We start from the raw sequence: 22,694 nt of genomic DNA on the forward strand, positions 1-22,694 counted from the left end.
CAGACAAACAGCTGAGCTGCTTTTCAGTGCTGACCTTGGAGGCTGCACGCAGACAATGCTCATGTGTGTGCACAGGGCAGGCAGCAGGGAAAGGCTCAAGGGAATGGTCGGGCTGACAGGAGCCATTTCCCCTGCCTTTGTTTATGGGTCCAAATGTGGATTATTGTCCTGCACTAACTGCCAGTCGCTGCTCAGAGGTAATGGTGAGGCACAGCCATCTCCAGCAGAAGGTGGGAAGGCTGATCTGCCCTGGAGAAGGCACCACCTGCAGTGGTAGCTGGGGATGAGAGCCTGCTGCAGCCTTAGTCACACGTGTCTGCTCGCAAATCTCTGCTCTTGCACTACACTTTCCCAGCTCACACAGTGAAGACTGTCGAGTCTTCTGCAGAACACGGAGCATGGAGTTGTTACAGCTGGAAAGCAGGGTGGTTTGGATTGGCCTCATGGTATTTGGCTTGTCCTTCGCCCCAACAGGTAGGAAAGCTTCTTCTTTCCTGCCTTAGTCCTCTGAGAAGTGTTTCTGGGATTTCCCCTCTCCTCTCCTACACTTCCCTCTGTGAAGGTGAGAGGAAGAAACAGCCCTGTTTATTTCCTCTWCACAATTATTTCCTAATAATCTTTCCTCATGGTGTCATGGAAGGAAACAAATCCAAGGCACAAAACTTTCAGGAAGCTGTCAATCACTGGGCTGTGGCTTTCTTTGGAATCCCTCTGCTTGCAGTGTTTCAGGASCTCAGCATGTTTGTTGATGACACCAAGCTGAGAGCTGGAATGCTGGAGGGAAGGGATGCCATCCACAGMCACCTGCCAGGGTCTCCAGGCCTGAGGAGTGGGCCAGTGGGAACCTCACAAAGTTCAAATGAGGCCAAGTGCAAGGTCCTGCACCTGGGTTGGGACTGTCACTGGTATCAGGACAGACTGGGTGGTGAAGGCATCGACAGCAGCCCWGTGGAGAAGGACATGGGGAAACTGGTGGATGAAAAACTGGATTTAAACTGGCAATGTGCACTTGCAGCCCAGAAAACAAATCCTATCCTGGGCTGCATCCAAAGCAGCGTGGGCWGCAGGGTGAGGGGGGYGACTCTGCCCCTCTGCKCCACTCTGGTGAGWCCCCACCTGGAGGGCAGCATCCAGCTCTGGGGTCCCAGCWCAGGAAGGACATGGACCTGTTGGAGYGAGTCCTGAGRAAGCCAGGACAGTGATCAGAGGSCTGGCTGTGAAGACAGACTGAAAGAGTTGGGGTTTTTCAGCCTGAAGAAAAGAAGGCTCTGGGAAGACCYTTTTGTCTTTCAMTATAWAAAAGAGGGMTGATAAATGCAGAGAGAGACTTTTTASTAGAGCCTGTAGAGACAGGACAAGGGGGAACCATTTTAAACTAAAAGAGAGTAGGATTAGTTTTGTCATAAAGAATAAACTTGAGGCTGTAAAAGTCAGAAACATGAGGGGATGATCAGTGCACGGAAGCCACTGCATGAGGAGCTGAGAGAATGTGACTTTCCTGCTAACAGGAAAGGGACCCAAAATGGATGGACTTTGAGGGACCCAAGTGTCCAAGGGAGGAACACTTGCAGCAGTAGTCCACAGCAGAGCTTTGTGCACCATCTTCTAAAGACTGGATTACCTCTGCAGCAAATGAGGCCTTTACCACAGACATGAGGAAAAAAAAGACAAGGAAAAAAAGAAGAAATTGATGCTCGTAAGAAGATTGTTGCTATTACACAATGATGGCAGGCAAGCATGCAAAAATGAATGGGTAAGAAGCCCTCAGATTAAAATTCATATTGTGCATGTATTTAAGGACTAAGTTTAAATTTATGCATTCTTACCTGCAGCATTTGCTAATCTTTTGAATTTGTAACTTCAAGGTGCTCTTTYTGTTGTTTGTGTAAGTTAATAACAGTGTCATCTTGTGATGAAGCCTGCATTCAAACCATGCAAGGTGTGGAGGTAGCAGAGAGCAGAGCGCAGGCAGAGACACCTGACAAGTGGCCAGCTGTGGCTTTAGCTGCGTGCCAGACATCCCTGGAAAGACTTGCCAACCGATTACAGCACACCAGAGAAGGTCTGGGCAAAGAGCTAGAAATCAAAGTTCTAATTTCCTGACTCTAGCATGGCTGTGAGTCATAGCAAGTTTGGAAAAACTCTATTCCTGTCTCTCCTGAAGGATAATAATGCTATGGAGCTTGTTGGTGTTCAAAGTGTTAAAGAGATGTTTAAGGAATTATATAAATTATACTTATTGTAAAGGCTTATGCAATCACTTCTAATCAGAACCATAACATTTTCTTCTTTGGCTCAAACACAATCCTTTGAGATCTCTGTGTGTGTATATGTGTATTCATGAAGTATGCAATAAACAAGCTCTACTATGGTTCAAAAGAGCTTCATCTGGGCAATGACTGTGAGCCAGACAAAAGAATGAAAATGGCCAGAATCTTCCCCCCTCTCAAGCTGACAGATGTCATGCACTTCAAGAACAGCCTTTTCTTTTTTTCACTCCCTCATCTTTGAAGACCAGTGATCTATTTCATCTGTGTCAAACAAATGACTCTTGAAAGATGTTCTCTTAAAATTTATTTTCTCAACACTGGGGCATACAATTACTGCTGTTCACTCATGCTTTGCCTGTTTAGACATTGGAAGGATACATGTACTTTCTGTCATTGTTACAGCATTCCCAGAGTCCTGATTCGGGCTCTGCCCACCACCGGCTGTGGAGTCAGCAAGCCAAATGTTTTGGTACTTACAGAAGCMAAGAGTATCTTTACAAAGCTCATACCTGACCAGTGTGATGCCTGTCAGGTTCTGATCTGCTCTCAGTGAGATGTGAAAATGTAGTAGGAAACTGGAAAAGGACCCAAATGCTGCCTTTGGCATGCAGCTAGTTCCTGGCAGCGGAATTCCTCAGGGAGCACATGATCGGCATGTGTCAACCCCCGTGACTCAGAAGATAAAACGCTCCRCTAGCCAAGGCAAAGCAGGTCACAAGCGTAACTTCGGACGCAATTCAGAGAAGCACTCGGGTATCCTTTGCTTTGTAAGCGCTGTAGGATAAAGGAACAGGAYGCACAACAGGCACAGGATCTGTTGAAGGCTGTGTCCTAGCTATGCATTCAATCCCTTATATCACGGGAGAAGAAAGAATTGGCAGCAACGCAGTTGTAACATGTTAAAAGCCCACTGCTGTTTGGATTTGCTCTGTGCAGGATGAAAACATTACAATCAAACACATTTCAAATACAGGAGTCCAGCCTGAGAGACCGGAGCAAAGAACCTCGTTAAAACAGTCGCTCAACGTCGATTTGATCACATCAGGTTGCAGCAGTGTAGTTACAATTGTGACTCAACACGCACTCCAGCACCCTGTAAGGAAAACACGCCGTGGGCTGGCCGCCTGTTTGCCCGTGTCCATCCTTTGGTTCTCCAGCACAGCCCCAGAGCTGCCTTCACACTAAGGTGGCGAGAGCCGGGATGCTGCGGGAGCTTTCAGAGGTCCTGTGAACGGCGTGGCGGCTCCCGACGCTTCTGTCTCTGACGCTGCCCACGGGGCTGTGCGAAGCCTCGGCCCCGCGGCTCTGGAAAGCCCGGACGGTGCGGATAGCGCGGATGCAGACCACGGAGCTGGCAAAGTACAGGCACGAAGCCACGACACCGAAGAGGCCGACGGCCGCGTCGCCGCCCTGGACGTCGCAGCTCATGGAGGTGTATCCGCGGCGGGCGTAGAGCCGCTCCCGCCGCCGGCACACCTCGGTGGCGTTCACCTGCCGGACAAAGTGCAGGTACAGCCCCACGGCCGCCAGGTACGCCAGCCCGGCCAGCAGGCTGAAGGCGCATTCGCCCAGCAGCAGCCCTGTCCGGAGCTGCCGGATGGGTTTGGCCCCCACGACGAGGAAGACGAGGGTGAGCGTGGCCCCCGCCAGGCTGAAGGCCACCCCGCCGTACACGCACGGGGCTCGCATCTGGCTGAACTGCATGTCCAGCTCCCTGACCTCCCGCAGCTCCGTGCCCTCGAAYGGGCTGTACACCGAGTTCAGGTTGAAGGAGCCGAAGCCTCCGAGGTATGAGAAGCTTGCGACGGAGGCTTGGGAAGCACCCACGCAGATCAGCACCAGGAGGTTAACCGTGATTTCCACAAACTTCAAAATGCCTGAGAGGAACAGGAAGATGGGAATGGGTGTCAAAGCCACATCTTGTGCGAACTCTGGGTGACAGAAGTGCACCAAAACCATAGGCAGAGAGTACTAATATTGAGATATTCCTCTTGGCTACAGCTACAGAAAAGCGCTTGGGAAAATAAAAAAAAAAAAATAAAATAAAATAAAAGAGAAGCCTGAACTCTCTCGGGTACATTTTGGAGGCTGGGCAAATTACTTTTTTTAAATTTGTCAGTGTGTTTGATAGATGGATTTTCACGCAGTGAAAAAAAAATCCATAAAAATTTTACTGTGCTTGTGTTACTGCCAAGGCAAGCGCACAGTGATTGTATTTTGGCCTGTAACTACTTGGCATAAACACACTGAGCAAGAAATATCCAGTACGAACAAAATGCTGAGGTTGAGCTGACAAAAACCTAGAAGCTTCTAATGGCTTGAAAAATTGCTCAAGTTATTTAGGTCCTTCAAAATGTGTTTACTGCTTTAACTTACACCTTTTTTTTTCTGCAGAAGTATTTGTTAATTTAAATTTACTAYCTAACCAGATGAAATTTGCATTTCATCTCCTTCAGAGACAAAAAYCTCTTCATAACTCTGAAGAAGCAGCTTGTGATTGCAGAAAAAATAAACCAAGAAGGAGGGGAAGGGTGCAAGCCCCACCTTATAAGCAGAGATAAATTAAGTGAATTTCATATTAGGCCTCTTCATATTAGACCTCACCTTCAGAAGAAAGCCTTACAACTTCTGAGTTGACTCTCCACTTTTTTTAGGTTAGGCTAYTGGTAATAGCAAACAAGACTTTTAAAGGGGAAAGTACAAACAAAACCCAACACCAAAAAGCAGAGATATTACTTATTTTTGTGGTAGCTGCCTCTCAGGAAGGTGCCTCATGTTTGATAAATCTGATTATTCTGTGACAGCTCACTAGGGGTCAGACTAAGATTAGTAAACAAGACGGATGTTGAAACGTAGCAGAGCTAGAGTTGCCTACTGGGAAAAAGAAAACCTTTAGCGTGTCAGGCATGTTGCTCCAAAGTTCTGAAGTTAATTACAGAATTGTGAATCTTATTATTYCATTGCTGTCTGACAGCCAAGAATGTAAGATGCTTGACACAGTGGTCCTATATTTGTCTTTAAAGTGGGGCAGGATCTGTGGTTTGCGCACAGACTTTCATTTCATGCTGCTAACATTGATCCACATGGCATTTCCCTCCTGAGCAATGGCTCAGTTGCTGTCAAGGCTGTATGGGCTTGAAAAGGAAGGGCTGAAGCAGAAACACGAGGGAATTAAACGAATTCTTCTCTTGTGTTGCCAGATGCTTCTCACCAAAGAAAGCCAGTGACAGCCACAATGAAGGATTATTGGATATTCCCATTCTGCCTTTTCTTATTCCCTCCACTGAGGGCTGAGGCAGTGAGTCCTTTTCTGCTGCCACTTGCTCTGCACAGGAAGGTAGTGTTAGTAAGAGCAGAAAAAAAAGTTCCTCTTGTTCAAGAGGAACCGAGTGAGCAGTTCTGTGTGTGTGAAGTTCTCTGTGTGCAAAGGCAAAGCTGATTTCAGCATGACAGTGCCTTTTCTCTGACCCTTCTGCACAACCATTTCTGTGAAGAAGGGCAGTAACCATGCTAGTTACCAAATCTGTTCAGGAGGCTTCAAATACTTCAAAGGAGATATTTGTGGAGCTGAACATAAAGAGAAATTTAAATTTTGGCCTTGGAGTTAGGATCTGGAACTCCTTGTTCCAAATTCAAACAATGCAGCCAAAAGACTCATCATTTTTAATAGGTAAAGAGTCATCACTTTACTAGGACTGTTCATAGTATTTTGAAAGAGTAGTAGCTGTGCAGAACATTTGGAACTCAATCAGGTTGGGTTTTTTTTTGTCTGTTGCGTTGAGTTGTACATTATGCCTTCCAAATACAGGGAATTAACCTAGATCCTCAGGGCTCTTGGACAGTGTTGGATGCAGAAGGGCACTTCCCTTTCTAAAGGCTTACTAGTGATTTCATAGATGGTCTACCAGGAAACAGTTCTTACAAGTCTACATGTAGGAAAGACCATTTGATTAGGGGAAACATAAATTTTAAGTATGTTTGTCAGCCTGGTAGCTGGGAATTCATGATCAGTCAGCAGCTGACTTCAGAATTTCCTTTTTGTCTACGAGTACTGAGGCCCTCTGACTTGCTGAGCATCATTTTCCTCTACATCATGTTGCTGAGCTTTGGAAAAGGCAATTTTCTGTTGCCAAAGGAGCCACTGCCTGCTGCTAACCTCCCCACATTAATAACTGAYTCCAATCCTCAATATCACTGCTCCCAAACTTTCTACGTGTTCACACACATTCTGTATGCAGCCCCTTCACTCTACCGAGTTGATTGCTAATGGGATGACAAATGTGATCAGCGTGGGCCTACTGTATTTTTAGCTGCAGCAGTAGATGCTTTAAAGGCATGCCTSAAGAATTTCCTTAGACAGGGCATTCAGGTTGGACAGGTTTTGTGCCTGCACAGTTGTGACACGTGCTTGCTGTAGAATTGATTAGAGTGACTAAACAATGGAGAGAGGTTCATTAGCAGCTACTCCACCAGTTACTTGTATCATTTAGATTAACTATTTTTTTAAAGAAAGTGCAATAACAAAGCCTCCTGTATTAAAGACAATTCTAAAATGATAAGGAGTATGTAGAATGAATTACAGGTCTATGATGACAGCCAGCTGGGTTTATGAACGTAGCAGACAATTACTGGAAATGCCTAAGACCTCATATAATCATCARGGCTTTGATGGAAATATTAAGCCCTACAGTATGTTCAGACACAGGCACCCCAAAAGCCTCGTGCAACCTTAATCTCTGATAGTTAGAAGCTGATACCAAATCCTAYTCATATAAACAAGACAGACAGATTTGGAAAGTGAGGAACAAAAGGACAGGTAAGTTTTGAACCTTAGCTCTGTCAAGGCATGGTCACACACATCCTAGCWGTGACCTGTGTCAAGCAGTGTGCTGCTGCCAGAAAGGATTGAGTTRCAAGCCACGCTTCCAAGTCTGTGCTGCCACTTCCGCTTTCACAGGCCAGTTAGACAAGTCATCTTGGAGTTATACCTGCAGAAACCAGACTGCCAAAAGRTCTTCCTTGGGGGAAGTTGCTTATCTCTACAGTAATTCCCTAATCCTATGCCAACAATGAATGCATTGGAAGATTCATGTGTAAAACGACAGGAGGTCTGAACRGCTCAAAATTCTATTGGCTTGGTTATTTTTTTTTCCTTTCTCAGGGTCAAAATCTTTGGATTTATCTAAAATGTTACTCATTTGTATTAAAATCAGCACAGTGAACAGCTCGCTTTGGGAACTAACCTCCTTACTGAGCACTTTACAAGACTCAAGTCAGGGATCCCAGATTGACATATTTTCCAGGCTTCTTTCCTACACTGCTTTTCAGCACTGAAGGTGAGGAGAATCACTGCTATCTAGAAGACAGTGGGTGTTGGCCAGAGCTTTCCAGAGAATTGTTTCATTCGTTCTATAAAGTCTAAGTCTGCAGTGCATAGTAACTTCAATGTATCATACTTGTAAATTTTGCTTGAATCCAGTTGTCTTATTCTGTGAGTAGGCTTCCTGCTATAACCAACAGCAGCCTTCCAGTTCATGCTATTCATCTACTATTTGCTTTTTCATTCCCTTTCTTTTCCTTGCTGGGCTATTTCCATGGTATCAGCCCACTGAACAATGGTTTCATCTTCTGTCCCATGGTAGGCTTGACCATCCAGCAAAGCAGCTAGGCAGGAATGTTAAGGGTACAGACTCACAGGCAGCTGACTTTGACAGCTCCCACCCTTGGCTGGGCAGGCTCTACTTTTCTCCCTTACCTCCACGTGAAACCCTTCCAAGARCTGTTCAAATAAATTAAAATAGCAGCAAACTATTTAACTCCTTTTTGTGTATGCTGCTGTTTTTCACTGCAACTTTAGCAACCTGAGGTGACTCAAAGCATACCTGATGAGCAATTATGTTGGCATGAGTTTAGCAGGGGCAGTAACAGCCAGGACCAGAGAAGGACCAGAAACTCTCCTTCTCAGGTAAGGTGAGCTGTAATAYCTGCATCCTCTGGCTCATAAAACCACACTGTGGCTGAATGTGTGGCAACTTAGCTGTGCACTCAAGTCTTGTGTGTCAGAAGCTGCAAAGAGGGATTTTCATCCAGGCACTGTGGCAGGATGGCCCTGATGCTGAGGTGTGGGGGTCCTGGTGTGTGTGTACACGTGTACATAAAGTAAAATGGTCAATTCTTGTTTATCCCTTTGTTTCTGCATCTGCCATAAATGAATTTGCAGGACAAATGAATTTGCTGAATTCCCCTGACCCCATGAGGGCCAGACTAAGAGAGAAGGCCTTCAAAGCATCTCACTCCACTGTCTGGCACAGGAAACGCCTTCTTCCACTGTTGAATGCACATGGACTCCTCCTCCTGCYTCTTTTGGTATCATTCCCTCCTCCTTCAGTGAACCTTGCCGTGCACTTCCAAGATATTCTATGTCYATCATTCTCTATTCTAGCTTGCCTTCTCCCTCTTCTTGCTTTGCAGACAATGTACCACTGGTACCAGCAGGACCCAGAGGCGGCCCTGGAGGTGTGTGGCTGCCCCTTTTGGACACCTGGACGGCAGTGGCAGCACTGGTGACACACAGGTCAGTGGCATCCATGTCACATCCCATTAGGGGTCGCTCCAGGAGAAGCGAACAACACATGCATGAAAAATCATTCTCTGAGCCTTTTTCACTGGAATTTGTCATTTGGTTCTTTTGTTCCCCCAGTTTCAGTAGCCTTCTGCTTTTCAGAGGTAATCTTTCTTTTTATTTCTTTTTTWACCCCCCACAAAGGAGCAGACAAGTATTTTGACCATATATAGTGACTTACAAAAGCAGCAGTCAGTCCTGAAAAGGATCTCAAGTGCAGAACATTTCTTGCTTGTGCAGGTTTGGCATTCCCCAGGCACAGCTCAATGCAGCTTTGGTCACCTCTCTGCTAAACTGAGTCGGTGGCAGGAGGAAAGAGATAAGRGGAAGGGGAGAAAATGTCAAAGCAAAGCAGGATTTGCCTCTGCTTTTGGAAGGGGACAAAATGTGAAAGAAGTGGGGAGTAACCAAGACAGAGCAGGAGAACTGAACAAGGGAAAGGAAATGAGGACAACAGTTGCCAGAGATCAAAAATGTAAAATCTGGATGCAAAGATATTAAAATAGCTTTCTGATGGTATTATTCCCTTTATGTGGAAAGAAAGGTATTGCTGAAACAAGTAACAAGAATTCCACCAGCTTCACCAATGCAGAATAAGGGCAATATAGCRCTTTGCCATAAACAGATGCCCCCCCCAAACATGCACCCCACTATTATGTTTGTAGGTCTCTGTGTTCTTCAGCCAGTGGTGGGATTTAGCTCTCACTAAGTCATGCTAAAATTGAAGACAGAAAAAAAACAACCCAACCCAAAAACATGAGAATTAGGCAATGTAACACCAACAGAATCTTGGCTTTTCAGAGGACCCAAGGGATGCACATACTCAGAGCCAACTGAATTTGAATTGCACGGATGTGCCCAACACACTTATGCTCATTTGAGATATCCGTCTTACTGGAAATCAGTGAAAAAATTGTTTAAAACTGGAAAAACGAAATGATTTATGTGCTCTAGAAAAAAAAAAAATTACTATTACCTTTTAATAAGTTGTCTCTCTTTAGTCAAGATAATCACTCTGTTAGGAAATCTCAAAGGATGACCAGCCTTGGTTTTAATGACTCAGAGAAATCTTACGTTCACAGAGTGCTCAGATCCAAATGCATTATCCTGTTTTTTCTGTGTATCCTCTTCCCTTAAAGAACAACTATCCCACCTGCTCTATTCTTTCTGCTTAATACCCTCCCATCCTCTAAGCAGTGCTGTCCAATTTTCACAGGAAAGGGTGGACTTAAATTGTACAATTACCACATCATCCTCTATCCCCATATTTTCCCACCACTGTAATACACAGTTTCAACAAAACTCAGCCCTTGCCTGGGAACAACAGCTATGGTTTACTTGTACCCAGTGGTTCTTTCAAGCATCACTTCTAGAATGTTCCTGGTTTCTCTCCTGCTAACTGAGCATGAATCATCTTTCCTAATTTTGGAGAGGGTGGGCAGCAAAAGACCTTGCATTAAACTGTAGTATTTGACAGTACTGCTTAAGTTCAACAACTGTAAATGGCTGTCTAGTATTTGTAGCACTGGTAGGTCTCTGTATGGTCCCCTCACATTCTGCATTTCAGGAAATGGCCATTTTTCTTCTTTTTTCCTTAAAGTACTGATAGTTCTTTCAAGTAGTAAACAAGTGTCTTGGTATTGAAACCAGCTTACAGGAGGCTTGTTTTTTCTTTGTTTTTTTGGTTTCTTTTAAGAAGAGTTCAGAAAACAATGAAACATTCTTGTTTCTTAYGCCAACTTTCCAAGGCCACTCCCTCCCTTTGAACTGAAACTGAGCCACCTTTAGAAAGTACAAAGATTGGGGTGTTATTGCTTTTTAAGTAATCATAGTCTGGSTGAAGTTAGGTCAGGTTGGAGGCACCTGTGAACCGGAGCTTCTCATTCACTTCAGCAATTGTGGGTTGTCACACTTGGTGAGCAACATTCCWGTCGGGATGGATTTTTCTCCTTTAAGCAAGCTAAGATCACCTGCTCAAGAAATAGAGCTACATTCAAAAGATAGGCTGTCTGCTGTATCAATTTGCTTTAAAAGCCACTTTTAAAAGAGAAGAATTTTCCTTTGTTCCYGTAACTTGGGTCAGATGTGGGGAAGACAAACCTCGATCTCTTACAGGAAAGATGGTGTAACTCTTTTGTAATGCAGCGAGCAAACGTAACTAAGATTTCCCAGTATGGGAAACAYGGACTGGAGTCTAACACACCCCTAACAGCTAATAGCAACTTTGCCAGTATCTTCCCCTGCCAGCTTCAGTGAGTCTTCTYAGTTGCTGTTCGCCCTTCTCTAAAAACAACTGTGCACATGTTAGCACAGTGCCAAAAGGCGGATGAAAATAATTTCGTATGAAAATGTGGGCAAAGTGAAGTCCCGTGTGTTGGCAAGGCAACAGTTTGCTAAAGGTAAGATTTGGCATCTGCAAGTAGTGCAGCTCCCCTGCATGTTTTTATAGAGCTAACTGYTCAAGGCTGTTTGTATTTCACAGCAAACAGGACTGAGCTCCAAGCGAAATACTTCAGCATCAGAACAGGAAGGTTACCTGCAGCTCTGCCAGTGTTTCTTGTTACTGTGCTACTTTAATTAAGAATTTTGAATAACTGGGATTATTTTAATCTGCACAGCTCCATCCAATTCCCACTACTAATATTGTCTATCTTCACAATTACAAGATTAAAAAACTCGATGGCAATTTCAGTCTGTTAGTCTCACAGTATTTAAGATATACTTTGTAACAGATAGAAGGGGAAACCGTCTAATTACCATGAGACTATAGGGGACCCTGATGCTCCCTTCTTAGGCAGAAATACATGGAAATTCACAGGAACAGTGCAAGGCAGCTTTGAGCACAAATTAAMGGCACTAAGCACGGCACACTGTGGGGGCAAAACGTGAAGATGGTGACAACAAAATACAACAGTTTCTAATCCTGTTGGGTGCCCCCACAGAAATGTAGATGTCCTACATTGCCAAAAAGATGCAAAGTGCTGCTGAATGCACTCATCAAAGGCTTGTTTTCATCCACAGGGTTACCTGCACTATGCACACTTAATGACCCTTCAGTGTTTTTGAATGTGCGTACCTGAGGCTACAGGAGATTTTTTTACTTCAGTCCAATGCCTTGTGCAGGTCACTATTCTTCCCCAACATCTCTGCAGCCAGCACTGAAAGGAGCCCAAGGGTTTTTCCCCTCCTGCTCCCACATCTGACTCTGAGAGGAATAGTATCATGACATAACACAGCAAAATAACAACAGCAGCATTAAGGTTGAGAACAATGACATAACTCAAAGGAAGTCTCTATTAGTGTGAACCCTGTGTTTAGGCTGACTTTTCATCTCAGTATTTTATGCAGGCTGTGAGTACTTCCCAGCATGCATAACTACAGGAGAAAAAAAAATGACTGTGTTTTGTAAAAACAAAAGCTTATAGATGTTTACATTTGAATTAATGCTGGCTTGTTAGTGCATGAATGTATCCTGGAGAAAGTCATTGTTACTCCCTAATTCTATTTCCTCCTCCAAATAAATTCAGTTTGATATTTCCTCCTGGCTATGCTTGAAATTGGAGACTTTTCATGTTGTTACAAACCATAATGCTGTCTTTTTCTGAGAGGAAATTGGTCTGAAGGTTTTAACAATTGTGGATGTTAGAATGTAGGCTAAAGGCATGATTGTTTGGAAGTGCCTACAATATGCTTAAGAAATCTGACACTATTCAAGGTGCAAAGCCGCATTCATAGCAGCAAAGAACAGGGATTCAATTATACTTGCTCCYCCACAAACTGTTTTGTAACCTTTTTAGCGTTGTCTCCCTTAAATGCCAAATGGGCTGAAAAATTTTTAAAAAGTTATTTGCTCAGGAATCATGACCAGCTCAGTACAATTCTGTAGWAGGGAAAAGTGCAGGCAATTTCCTGAGTCACATATTGACCAAAGATGGGAGAAACTTAGTTTGCCTTCTCTGTTTAAGCAAAATTACAGGAGGCATTATCCTGGAATTTCATTGTTCTGTCTCTTTCATACCATTATACATAATAAAAAAAATTTTCAAAGTCAAATGGCCAAATATCGGTGACCAATTTAGGATGAGCAATTCACTCTTGGGTTCAACGCTGATTTTACTCTCACTGAGGTGAAGGATGGCAGCCAGCCTTGAACACTTTTGCCATTCCCCCTGCTAAACAAAAGAACTAAATCTGGTTATACTTTCAAATATCCCAAGGGGGGTTCTTTGAAAGGCAAAATTATTACTAATTTAGTTTTTCTACACAGAAGAGAGAAGTACAGAAATTTTACCTGCACTGTGAAAAGCAAATTGAATGTTTCCTTCTGACAGAATTTCAGCTCTAAATATCCCCAAGTCAAAAAACTCCTGTTGTTTTCAACATGTGCTGCTTTAAATGGCATGTGTAATATATCATGTGTAAGTTGTAAGATATGGCTATTGCAAGCAGGAGTTCCTTAGTTAATGAAAGGTTTGTCTTTATCACAGTTTAATTCCAATTCCCATCAAATTATGTAGTGCATCTAGATACTTTGCCACCAGTCTATAAGCTGTTCCTTAAATCTCCTTCATTACCATAGAAACAGAAGGTSGCAGACTTTGGTGTTTCTACTGCCTTTTGATTTCTAATTTGCAGGCCCACAAGTGTAGCTTTCCTACAGAAAACAACCCAATMTATAGAAACTAGACATAAGGCAAGCATAGCAGGGAATAGTCAAAAGTTTGTTGTAGGAAAGTCTTGAAAGAATCAGCAGATAAATAAAGAAAGGTTGTGCTCTTAAATGACACAAGCTCCTGTGAGACAAACAATCCTCTCACAGGTTAGCAGTGGCTAGAGCAAAATAAAAAGGAAACAACCAGTTTTCAGGCAACTAGAGTTAAGGAAGTAATCTCTGGTTTGTGTTGCCTGTCACCAGTTGCCTGCCCATGTTGGCAGTGCAGTGGGAGGGGATCTGTAGAGTCAAACAGGTGGAGCTGAAGACACAGGGGCTGCAGGACAGGCATTTTCTGGGCAGYGAGAAGTACTTAATTTTGGCTCTAGTTTGGTCCTAGGGTGCCTGCTGGTAGTTTCATCTCACTCTCTCATTCAGTTTTACCCAAAGAAAATATAGTTTGTGCACCCTGGGTCTGCTCTGCAATATGGTCSCAGGGGCCCCCAAGAGTAAGGTTCAAAGCAGGTTCAGCTCAAAACTACATACCAAAATACCATGGTAGATGCACGAGTTGAAAAGATTGAAAAGCAACATGGTGAAGTCTGCTTTAATAATAATAACCATAAAAATTTCTTCATGCTTGCCAACAGTAAAATTGGTAGGCTGCTGAGAGCTCAAGCTCCTGAATGAGAAATTAATGAAATCAGTGTTTAATAAGCAACCTCCACTTCATGTGGAGATACATGAGACCGCACAGAGACACCCACAAACACCCATCTCCACTGTCGACAGAGCACACAGATGGGCTCTGAGTAAAGCATTTCCATTTCAGGTACCTTTCTCTGAAGACATCAGCTCAGTGCTCACTGATAGTCAAACACCACACAAAAAGAAAGCATTAGAATGAGATTACAGAACCAGAGCCCATATGCAGATGTCTGATGCTTTGGGGAATTTAACTGGAACTCTTACTGCATTTCTGGTCAGTCCACCTCAAAAAGGTGTGGTGGATTTGGAAGAGGGGTAAGACTGGAAAACTGACCAGACCTGGCTGTTGTTCAATCTGTGAAGAAGTAATAGGGGCACAGGGGAAAATRGAAGACTTCACTCTAAAGCTATAAATCTCAGGAAGAAGGTGAATATATGAGATTATCACTACATATTTAGAATACCATCAGAATCAGAGACACCTTCTTTAAAACATTTTAAGGAATAGATCAGTAGCTCTTCAAGTGGCACAAAGAAACTCTGGAACTCCTTATCTTAAGGTAATGTTAAGATCTAACATTCAAAAAGGGATTCAGYAGAGAATTAAACAAATTTGATAGGTCTGTGAAGAGGTATTAAACACAACAGCTGTGAGTGTAGTCTTCAATTCAGGATATTCAGCCAATCCAAAGTCTGGAGTATATTCCAGAAGACAGTTCACTCTGGGCTGGTCCAAACTTTGATGGTCCTCCTAAGTTTGTACTTTCATCCATTGTTTGTCAGTCAGGAAGAGTGATGAGGTATGATCCAGCACTGCTATCCATGTGATCCCACCTGAATGGCTTTGAACAGGTATCCCTCAYATAATGTTTTGACAGACTTTTTTTCCCCTTCTGTTTTCAAGATGAAAGGATTAAAAATGAGCAGAATGTTTTGAGGTTTCTTAGATGGTATCAAATGTTCCTTAGATGGTATCAAATATCACATGCAAAAGGGTCTTTATCAGTTGTTTCTTCCATTATATTTGTGTTGTCATAATGTGGTTGTAGGGGGAAAAAAGGAGGTAGGGATGAGAGAGGGAAGGGGGGAATAAGAAAGACAGGAGAAYGAGGTCCTACAGTGTCCTAAGGTCCTAAGGTGTTCAAAGGATCTCCCCAAAAAACAGCTGCTTATTTCTGAAATTAAGCTTAAGTTTTTTGGGATATAGCTGGTAAAAAAGCATGAATGAAGGGGGCACTGTCTGGGTGAAACAAATACTTTTCAGAGCTTTCGTTGTTTAGAATTCCTCTCTAGTTTGCTAAACTGCTCAAAATGCATAAAGAACACAACCTAGGTGTGCCAGGCAAAAGAAAAAAATCCCAAAGCTCAACTTCTTAGTGGATCGTCAGAAATTAAGGTTCACCTTTCAACTGTTGCTTTGGAAAAGACTGTGTTTCATCACTTGATTTCCCAGTCTTGTTTGAGTGTAGTTTATTTTAGGAATCTGGTGATTTGGAATGGGGAATTTCACCAGAGAGCTGATAAATCATTGGCAAAAGAAAGAAATGGTTAAGAAGTATTTACAGGAACTTTTCATGCTCTAAAGTGTTGCAGCTCTCATGTACTGATTTCTTAGTAAACAATTCATGTAGCTCATTTAAAGCATCTACCAGGACTGCAGGGATTACAGAAGTCTGCAAAACAGTTCTAGTAAAGTCTATTAAATCTTGGTACTTCCAAAAATTTAACAGACGAGTAATATTCTCATAATCTTATCAACCTTCAATATATTTTCATTTTTTGAAATGAAGTTGCAACTAAAATGGTTTCTTTTCTGCATGATCTCTTTTCCCTCCTCCACTGCAAGCYCAGACATTAAATTTTTGGAAAACACTGAGCAATACCTGGGGGAGGGGTGGGAGTAAAATCATCATYAACTGAAGCATCCAAAAGTAGGACATTTAAAAAATCTTAACGATATTTAATGMACTGAAATAACAAAAAACAAATGCAGGGTGAAAAAAAAAAAACCCCACCACAACAGAAATTCACATTAAGCCATCCATAAGTCTAAACAACGAGTGAAACTGAAAACTAAAACTAACTTGCCACTTCATTTTTCTAAAGCTCTGATAAAACAGGGCATGGAGTTTTCTGCAGCTTTTCAGACAAGCTAAAATAATTTAGTATGGTTGGAAAAGRAACTGATGATACAATTTTATCATGGATAAGATATCCGTATGGCTCCATGTCATTAAACCTTCACTAATGGTTGCAGTCACATCTGAAGATGAAAAACAAACTGCCCACCAATACACAGAACATACTTGTAAGAGAAAATGGTTCATCTCACTCTTAAAATTKTTCACATATTCACATACAGAGAAATATTAAGAGCAAATTGAATGTGYTATTTAATTTTCCTACATGGAGTGTAGAAATAATCTAACATTATGTACTTCAATTTACTTCTAACAGCTAATCTCTTAATTTGTCTTTCTACTGGAGGACACTGAAAGTCTATTTATAGACTTCAGCCAAAGACTTTGCACCTAGCTGCAAGCTCAACTCAGACTGCAGTGAACCCTTCCTACAGACAAGGTGAGAATGATCATTGCCATGGAAGAGAGAAAACTTTAAAGGGGTAATGAATATTTTAACAATTTCTTTTTCCRTTTGCAGGAATGATTTTACTAAGGCTGATTTCCTCCCACATTAAGGCTCATTTCTTGAGTCTTGTAGCAGTTKCTTTCTACCTATGCAAATTCCCAAGATATTTCTCCAGAACTGTTTTATGGGATTCATGTCCAGGAAACAGTTTTGTCTTCCTGAATGAGGCTTTATAAACACGTATGAGTGATGGCTAGAGTAAACCCAGAATTGATAAAAAGTCTGAGAAGAATGTCTTGGAAATAAACTAGYATCAAACCTTCAACAGCCATCATTAAATTGCTCACAGATGCAAATGTCTATTTTATTTCTAAATCTCAAAGGTTATTCTTGTTGCACAGACTGGCTGATTACACACATGACCCACTTCAGTGATCTGGATGCATAATCCAGAGATGTATTTTCAAGTATCTAAATATCTGTATAAATATTGCCTTTAGATGRTTAAAATGGCATAACCCTCAGTTAACTCTCTTGGTTCTTATGGGCATTTTTTTGGTGGTGTTTTGGTTTGTTGGTTTTGTTTTTTTTATTTGTTTCCTTTTGTTTTAATATTCCTCTAGCTTAACTTTGTTGTCTGCCTAAACCCAGAAACCAAATCCAAGAGAAATCCTCAGAAGAAGAGGGGTGAATGGCAGGCAGTAAGAATCTCACATACCTCTTGTTGTGCATACCTTTGAACACTTCGTTGAGAAGCTTTCCTTGGRAGGATAAAACTCTGGAGGGGGCCCAAAATACTCCTGTGCTTCTCCTGAGGTTTTAGGGTAAGGGTCTGAGCAAACAGCAGAAGTCCTTGAGTGCTGGCCACCTCGGATGTCTCCTGTTGATCTACAATGGAGTAAAACAACTCATGTTTATTAATTAGGTCACAGTCTCTCCTGAACATTAGAACAGGAGAAACTATCAGATGCTCCTCTTAGTGGAAGCAACTAGCTTGCTTCATAGGCATCTGACCTCTTTGGCTTGTCTTTATGAAAGCAAATACCCCAGAAACTTGCATAAATCCACCTTTACAAAGATATTTGCACTCAATGGTCCTTATTTTGGAAAATAGTGTACTCACTGGGTAGGCTGGCTGAGCTGCTTAGCTTAGTGACAAAAGGCAGGAAGAAGAAATAGCAACTTTTTTATGGAAACCAAACAATTTAAGCTAATCYGTAGCAGGCCAGATAATAAAAATGAGAAAGACTTTGACATAATAAATGTGCAAAGTAGCACAATTACTTCATGGGTGTTTTGTCAAGTTTGTACCTCCAACTAGGGTGTCTCACAAAGATGCCTTTTAAAAGAATAAAAGCCATTAAAAGAAACAGATAAAGATTTATAAGTAAGGGAAAAACAGCCAATTGAAATCCTTTAAGGTCCTTGATGGTATTTGAAGAAGATTCTAAAATCAATTCTCCCCCCCCACCAAAAATCAGTTTCTCCTGTCTCCAATTAGTCTCTTTATTGATACACTTCAAAAAGGTCCAGTTTGCTGCAATGACATACAGCTCCATATCTGAAGCCTGATGATTTTTAAGGTTGGTAAAATTCAGATTATTTTATAKGAAAAGTGCAATGTTCCCTATTTAAACTGAGCTAATGCTCAAGTTAAAAGAAACATTGGCTGCAAATATTTTTGTGTTTGGTCTAATCAAAATTATCTCCCTCATTTGAAGGAGAATTGGAGCTTGCCTTTTTCAAGGTACAGCTGCAAGAGTTTGTTATTAAAGGGTACTTTAAGTCTCACTTAGCATCATTATTTTTTTAAGTCTTCTTTGTATTCAGTTTTTATCTTTAATTTCTTATCCACAGATCAGCATTTTCAACTGTAGTTTTGTTTTCTAGTATCATTGCACTTCACTAAGGTTTATCTTCATCCAATTTCAGACTCAATATTATCTCATTCATCCACATTAAATCATGTTCTTTGTAGTTTTTACATTTTAATTAAGACATTCAATAACAAGACCAACGCTAACATCTCCGTGTTTAGTTGCCAACAGCTCTATTTGGCTGAAACATTTCTGATTTTTCTGACCTCTGTCCTGTGTCTTGTGCAACTACCAAGCATCCTGTGCAGCTGTGTCACATAAATTAAATAAGCTGTGTGATTTATAAGACTTCCAGTAACTTGAAAGCAATCCCTTTGGTACTTCTGATGCAGCTGCTTCTCTCTATTGTTTCCTGCTACTTGCCAGAAAACAAAACAAGACAAAAAAAATCAAACAAAAAACCCCTGATGTTCAGCAACAGAGTACAATTAGGAAAAAAGAAAATCCTTTTTTTAGATGCTTTTTTTTCTCACTGTGGCCTATTTTGGCCACCTTTGCTGCTGTTTTCCTTGAGGACTTTACCATTCTAGGTAATCCTCCTCAGCAGTGGGAGGAAGGTTGCTGTAGGAGTTTCAGACAGAAATGCCTTTGGAAGGAGAAATACTCTGGCTAGAAAGTCTAGTTCATCAGGGATGAAACTATTAGGCACCCAAACTTCCACAAAACTTTCCCTATGTATTACATTACAGGATCTGGTGGTATTCTGATCAATCAGCCAAAGTTTTCACCAAAACCCATGAGAACTCCATGAGAACTAGGCAGAGAAAATGTTGTTAGGTTAAGCCAAACTCCTACAAAGCACTGATAGAAAAGGTTTTCAATTGTTTCAGTGGGGTCTGATGGCCCCCAGATGCTTGACTTGACTCAAAGAATTATCTTCGTGGCTGTTACAGATTTGTAACTGCAGCTTCCCTTCCTCTAATCCCCAGTGGATACAGGGATGTCTGTGAACACTTACAGTCTTTCCAAAAATTTTCGATCTACATGTCCAGACATATAAAACTAACAGCAAAACCAAGAAATCCAGAGAAGTGCTTTATTAAAACGAGGTGGTTTGATTTACAGCTAGCCTTTACACATTGCTTACATTATGCTATACGTTAMAAAAATCAAGAAAGCCCACACCAAACCCCCAATCCTTTTTTTTTTTTCCTCTTTTTCTCTCCACTGTGCTATTAATGTGTTACTGGCATTAGCTGCTCTCACATCTAATATGTTCAAGATAATTTAACTATATAGCCTGCCAATCTCTGTTTTTGCTAATGACAGGCATCCAGCCTMTGAGGATGATTCTTAGGCTGGTCTTTGTTCCCATTTCTCTTCAATTTTTCATAATTTAAGAGAGAAAGAAGAAAAATTCATTAGCTATTTTCACAACACAATAGTTTTACCGCTATCCAAGTGCTTTATACTTAGCCATAAATACTCCTTGCAGTCCACACAGTGCTCTTCTTTGCTCCTTTTATTCTCATCCTGTTTTCCTTGCTAAAATGCATATTATCAAGGAGTACTTGAGTATTTCCTCTTTTCAATAATCTTCATTATATTTATCTTCTCTCCCTGTTCGTCTTTACTCTCAAATTTCCCTACAATCATGTCCCTGGGGACTAAATGGGAGTGATGAACACTCTACTGCCATGGCCAATTTGCCAGCGGTGTTCAGATCTACAGACTTCTCTCCTGCAGAGAAACCATGCACTGGCATGACCTAAAAGGAAAAGTGCCTCAGCTCACATCTAGCATGCTGCAGCCTGGCCAGGCTGGAAGGAGAAGTGTAATATCCTAAGATTTTATTTGGCACTGGAAACCCATTAGCTGATCTGCTTATTGTGGTGATAGGGGCTGACCCACTCTCAAGTGCTGCCAACAGCCTCAGACACTCAAACAAGCACTCATCTAGTGACAGCAACTACTGGAAGTAATTTTGTTTCAGATTAATCAGAACATGTTCGCAGCGGAACTAGAGCAACCAGAGAGGCCATGAAGTCCCTGTGCTGGTCTCAGTCATGTAACATTCTCATTTAAGCAATGTATATTTGGCAAGCCACGGCTTGCTGTCACCTGTTGAAGACACCTGTCTTCAGGAACTATACTGACTCATGGCCATACTTCACCTACCTGTGACCCAATTTGATTCAGATAATCCCAGGAAATTCACATCTTTGTCTGCATTACACAGCCTATCTTCCTGCCCTGCCTCAAGCTCAATACAAAGAAAAAAGGGTAAATTTCCAAGTGTAAAATAGCTCCCTGTTCCAAACGTGATATGTTCATGCTTTCAAGGCTGGGAAAAAGCTTTCTTTACTATTGTAATATGAGCCTATTTAAGAGCAAAGAGAAAAGACAGACATTATAGACTTGCTGTGATGTATTTCTCTTAGTAGATAAAGACGTACCTTGCATTGTACGGGTATGGATTTCTTCTTGTTCTGTCTTCCTTGTATCTATCAGATCTGTGGTTCTCATGGTGCCTGTATTGCTTATTTTGGTATCGACCCCCAGCATGAGACATCTTGTTTCTTAGATGTGTTCTTTCCTTCTAAAATAACTTCCTGAGCCAGAGAAATAAAAATGGTTCATTTTATTGCTCCACTTAAAAGTTATTCATTGACCAGCAATCGTTTCCATTTCATGCTGATTCACAACTAGTACAGACTTCCTTAAGAAGTGAAGGAAGTAAATCCCTTTAAACTAAAAGGTTAACTTCATTAAAGCAGGCAGCTTTTCTCTATATTTTCCTTTTCATCAAGTAATAGCCATGTTTCTGTGTTTGAAATTAATTGCCTTGGATAATTTACTAGGCGTGCTCTGACTCTCCTGCCTTTGCTGCCAGGGCAAGGCACAGTGTCCACTAAGGACTGAATCTTGGCTGCTGTAATGTTGTGTCTCAGGTAAAGTATTAAGCCCAGYAAGTGCCAGTGCAGGCATGAGTGTGCATGCAGCTGCCACTGGCACAGGGAAGYCTGGAAGAGCAGGCTGTGACCTTTGTCCTGGGAGTTTCCAAGAGGAGGGCACCCGTGGGTGCAAACAGAGTCAGGACCAGACATCACCTGTGATTTGCATAAACATTGGGTAATGGCAAAGCTGTGCTGGGCCGAAAATAAGTTGATGAGAAGCTATACCCTGATAACACTGCATTAAATATTACCAGGTTGTTATTKGCTGAAAGTGCCTTTATCTTTTCAAGTGCGGTACAATTAAGCCCAAAACGGTAAAACAGGGAAACAAAGACTTCAAGCAAGCACCTGAGCAATCTTTAGATCGTTTGCCTTCAAAATCCCTGCAGAAATGCCTGCGCTCAGTTTAATTTGGACTGATTAAGGCCTGACGGCGTTCTTCATCTCCTTTGGGTGTCGTAAATCAACATAAATATATAAGAATAMAATATAAAGGAATAAATTAACTTTTATTTGTTTACATCTAAGAGGGAGGGAAAGAGCGCCTTCCCAGAGGCAGCTCCGGGCAGGAGCCATTGGGGAGGGCGCGGCCGCGCACCTTTCCCCACACSAAGGGCTCCTGGTGTCGCTCCCGCCGCGACAGCGACCCGAGACCCGCTCGGGGTCTCAGGACACACCGGGCACCTCCCGCCGGGCCCCTCCGCTTCCCACCCKCCGCACCCCGAGAGCCCGGGCCCCCAGCCCTCACCTGAGGGAGCGCCCAGCTCCGTCCCGCCCCGCAGCAGCTCCCGGCGCCGCCCTCCCGGGCCCGGCCTTCTCCCGCCTCCCGCCGGGGCACGGCCGCCGCGGGGCGTCTGAACACGGAATCACAAAATCGGAGCCAGCTCTCTTGCAAAACACCTAAACACCTCCTGAGATCATCAAGTCCAGTCTAAGAGCCAGCACCGCCATGTCAACGGGGCCGTGGTACTGAGTGCCGCGTCCAGGCTTTCCTTAAAATCTCACTAGGGATGGTGAGTACGCCACCTCCCTGGACAGCCCGTTCCAATGGGAAGAATTTCTTCCTGATGTACAACCTAA

The 22,694-nt window shown here is 42.5% G+C and overlaps 1 protein-coding gene across 1 annotated transcript; it reads right to left on the bottom strand.

The window, feature by feature from the left end:
* Positions 1 to 1,994: 1,994 nt before the first annotated feature.
* On the bottom strand, positions 1,995 to 22,463 carry LOC130577651 (MARVEL domain-containing protein 3-like). The gene is made up of 4 exons (XM_057373155.1): positions 22,363 to 22,463; positions 21,114 to 21,269; positions 17,559 to 17,728; positions 1,995 to 4,147 (listed from the first exon to the last, which is right to left on the bottom strand). The coding sequence occupies exons 2-4, from the start codon at positions 21,227 to 21,229 to the stop codon at positions 3,447 to 3,449; spliced, it is 987 nt and encodes a 328-aa protein (XP_057229138.1). The 5' UTR covers positions 21,230 to 21,269; positions 22,363 to 22,463; the 3' UTR covers positions 1,995 to 3,446.
* Positions 22,464 to 22,694: the final 231 nt, after the last annotated feature.

The sequence above is a fragment of the Malurus melanocephalus genome, unplaced genomic scaffold (assembly GCF_030028575.1).
Source record: "Malurus melanocephalus ecotype Western Australia unplaced genomic scaffold, MMel_1.1 scaffold_187, whole genome shotgun sequence".
Taxonomy (NCBI): Eukaryota; Metazoa; Chordata; class Aves; order Passeriformes; family Maluridae; genus Malurus; species Malurus melanocephalus.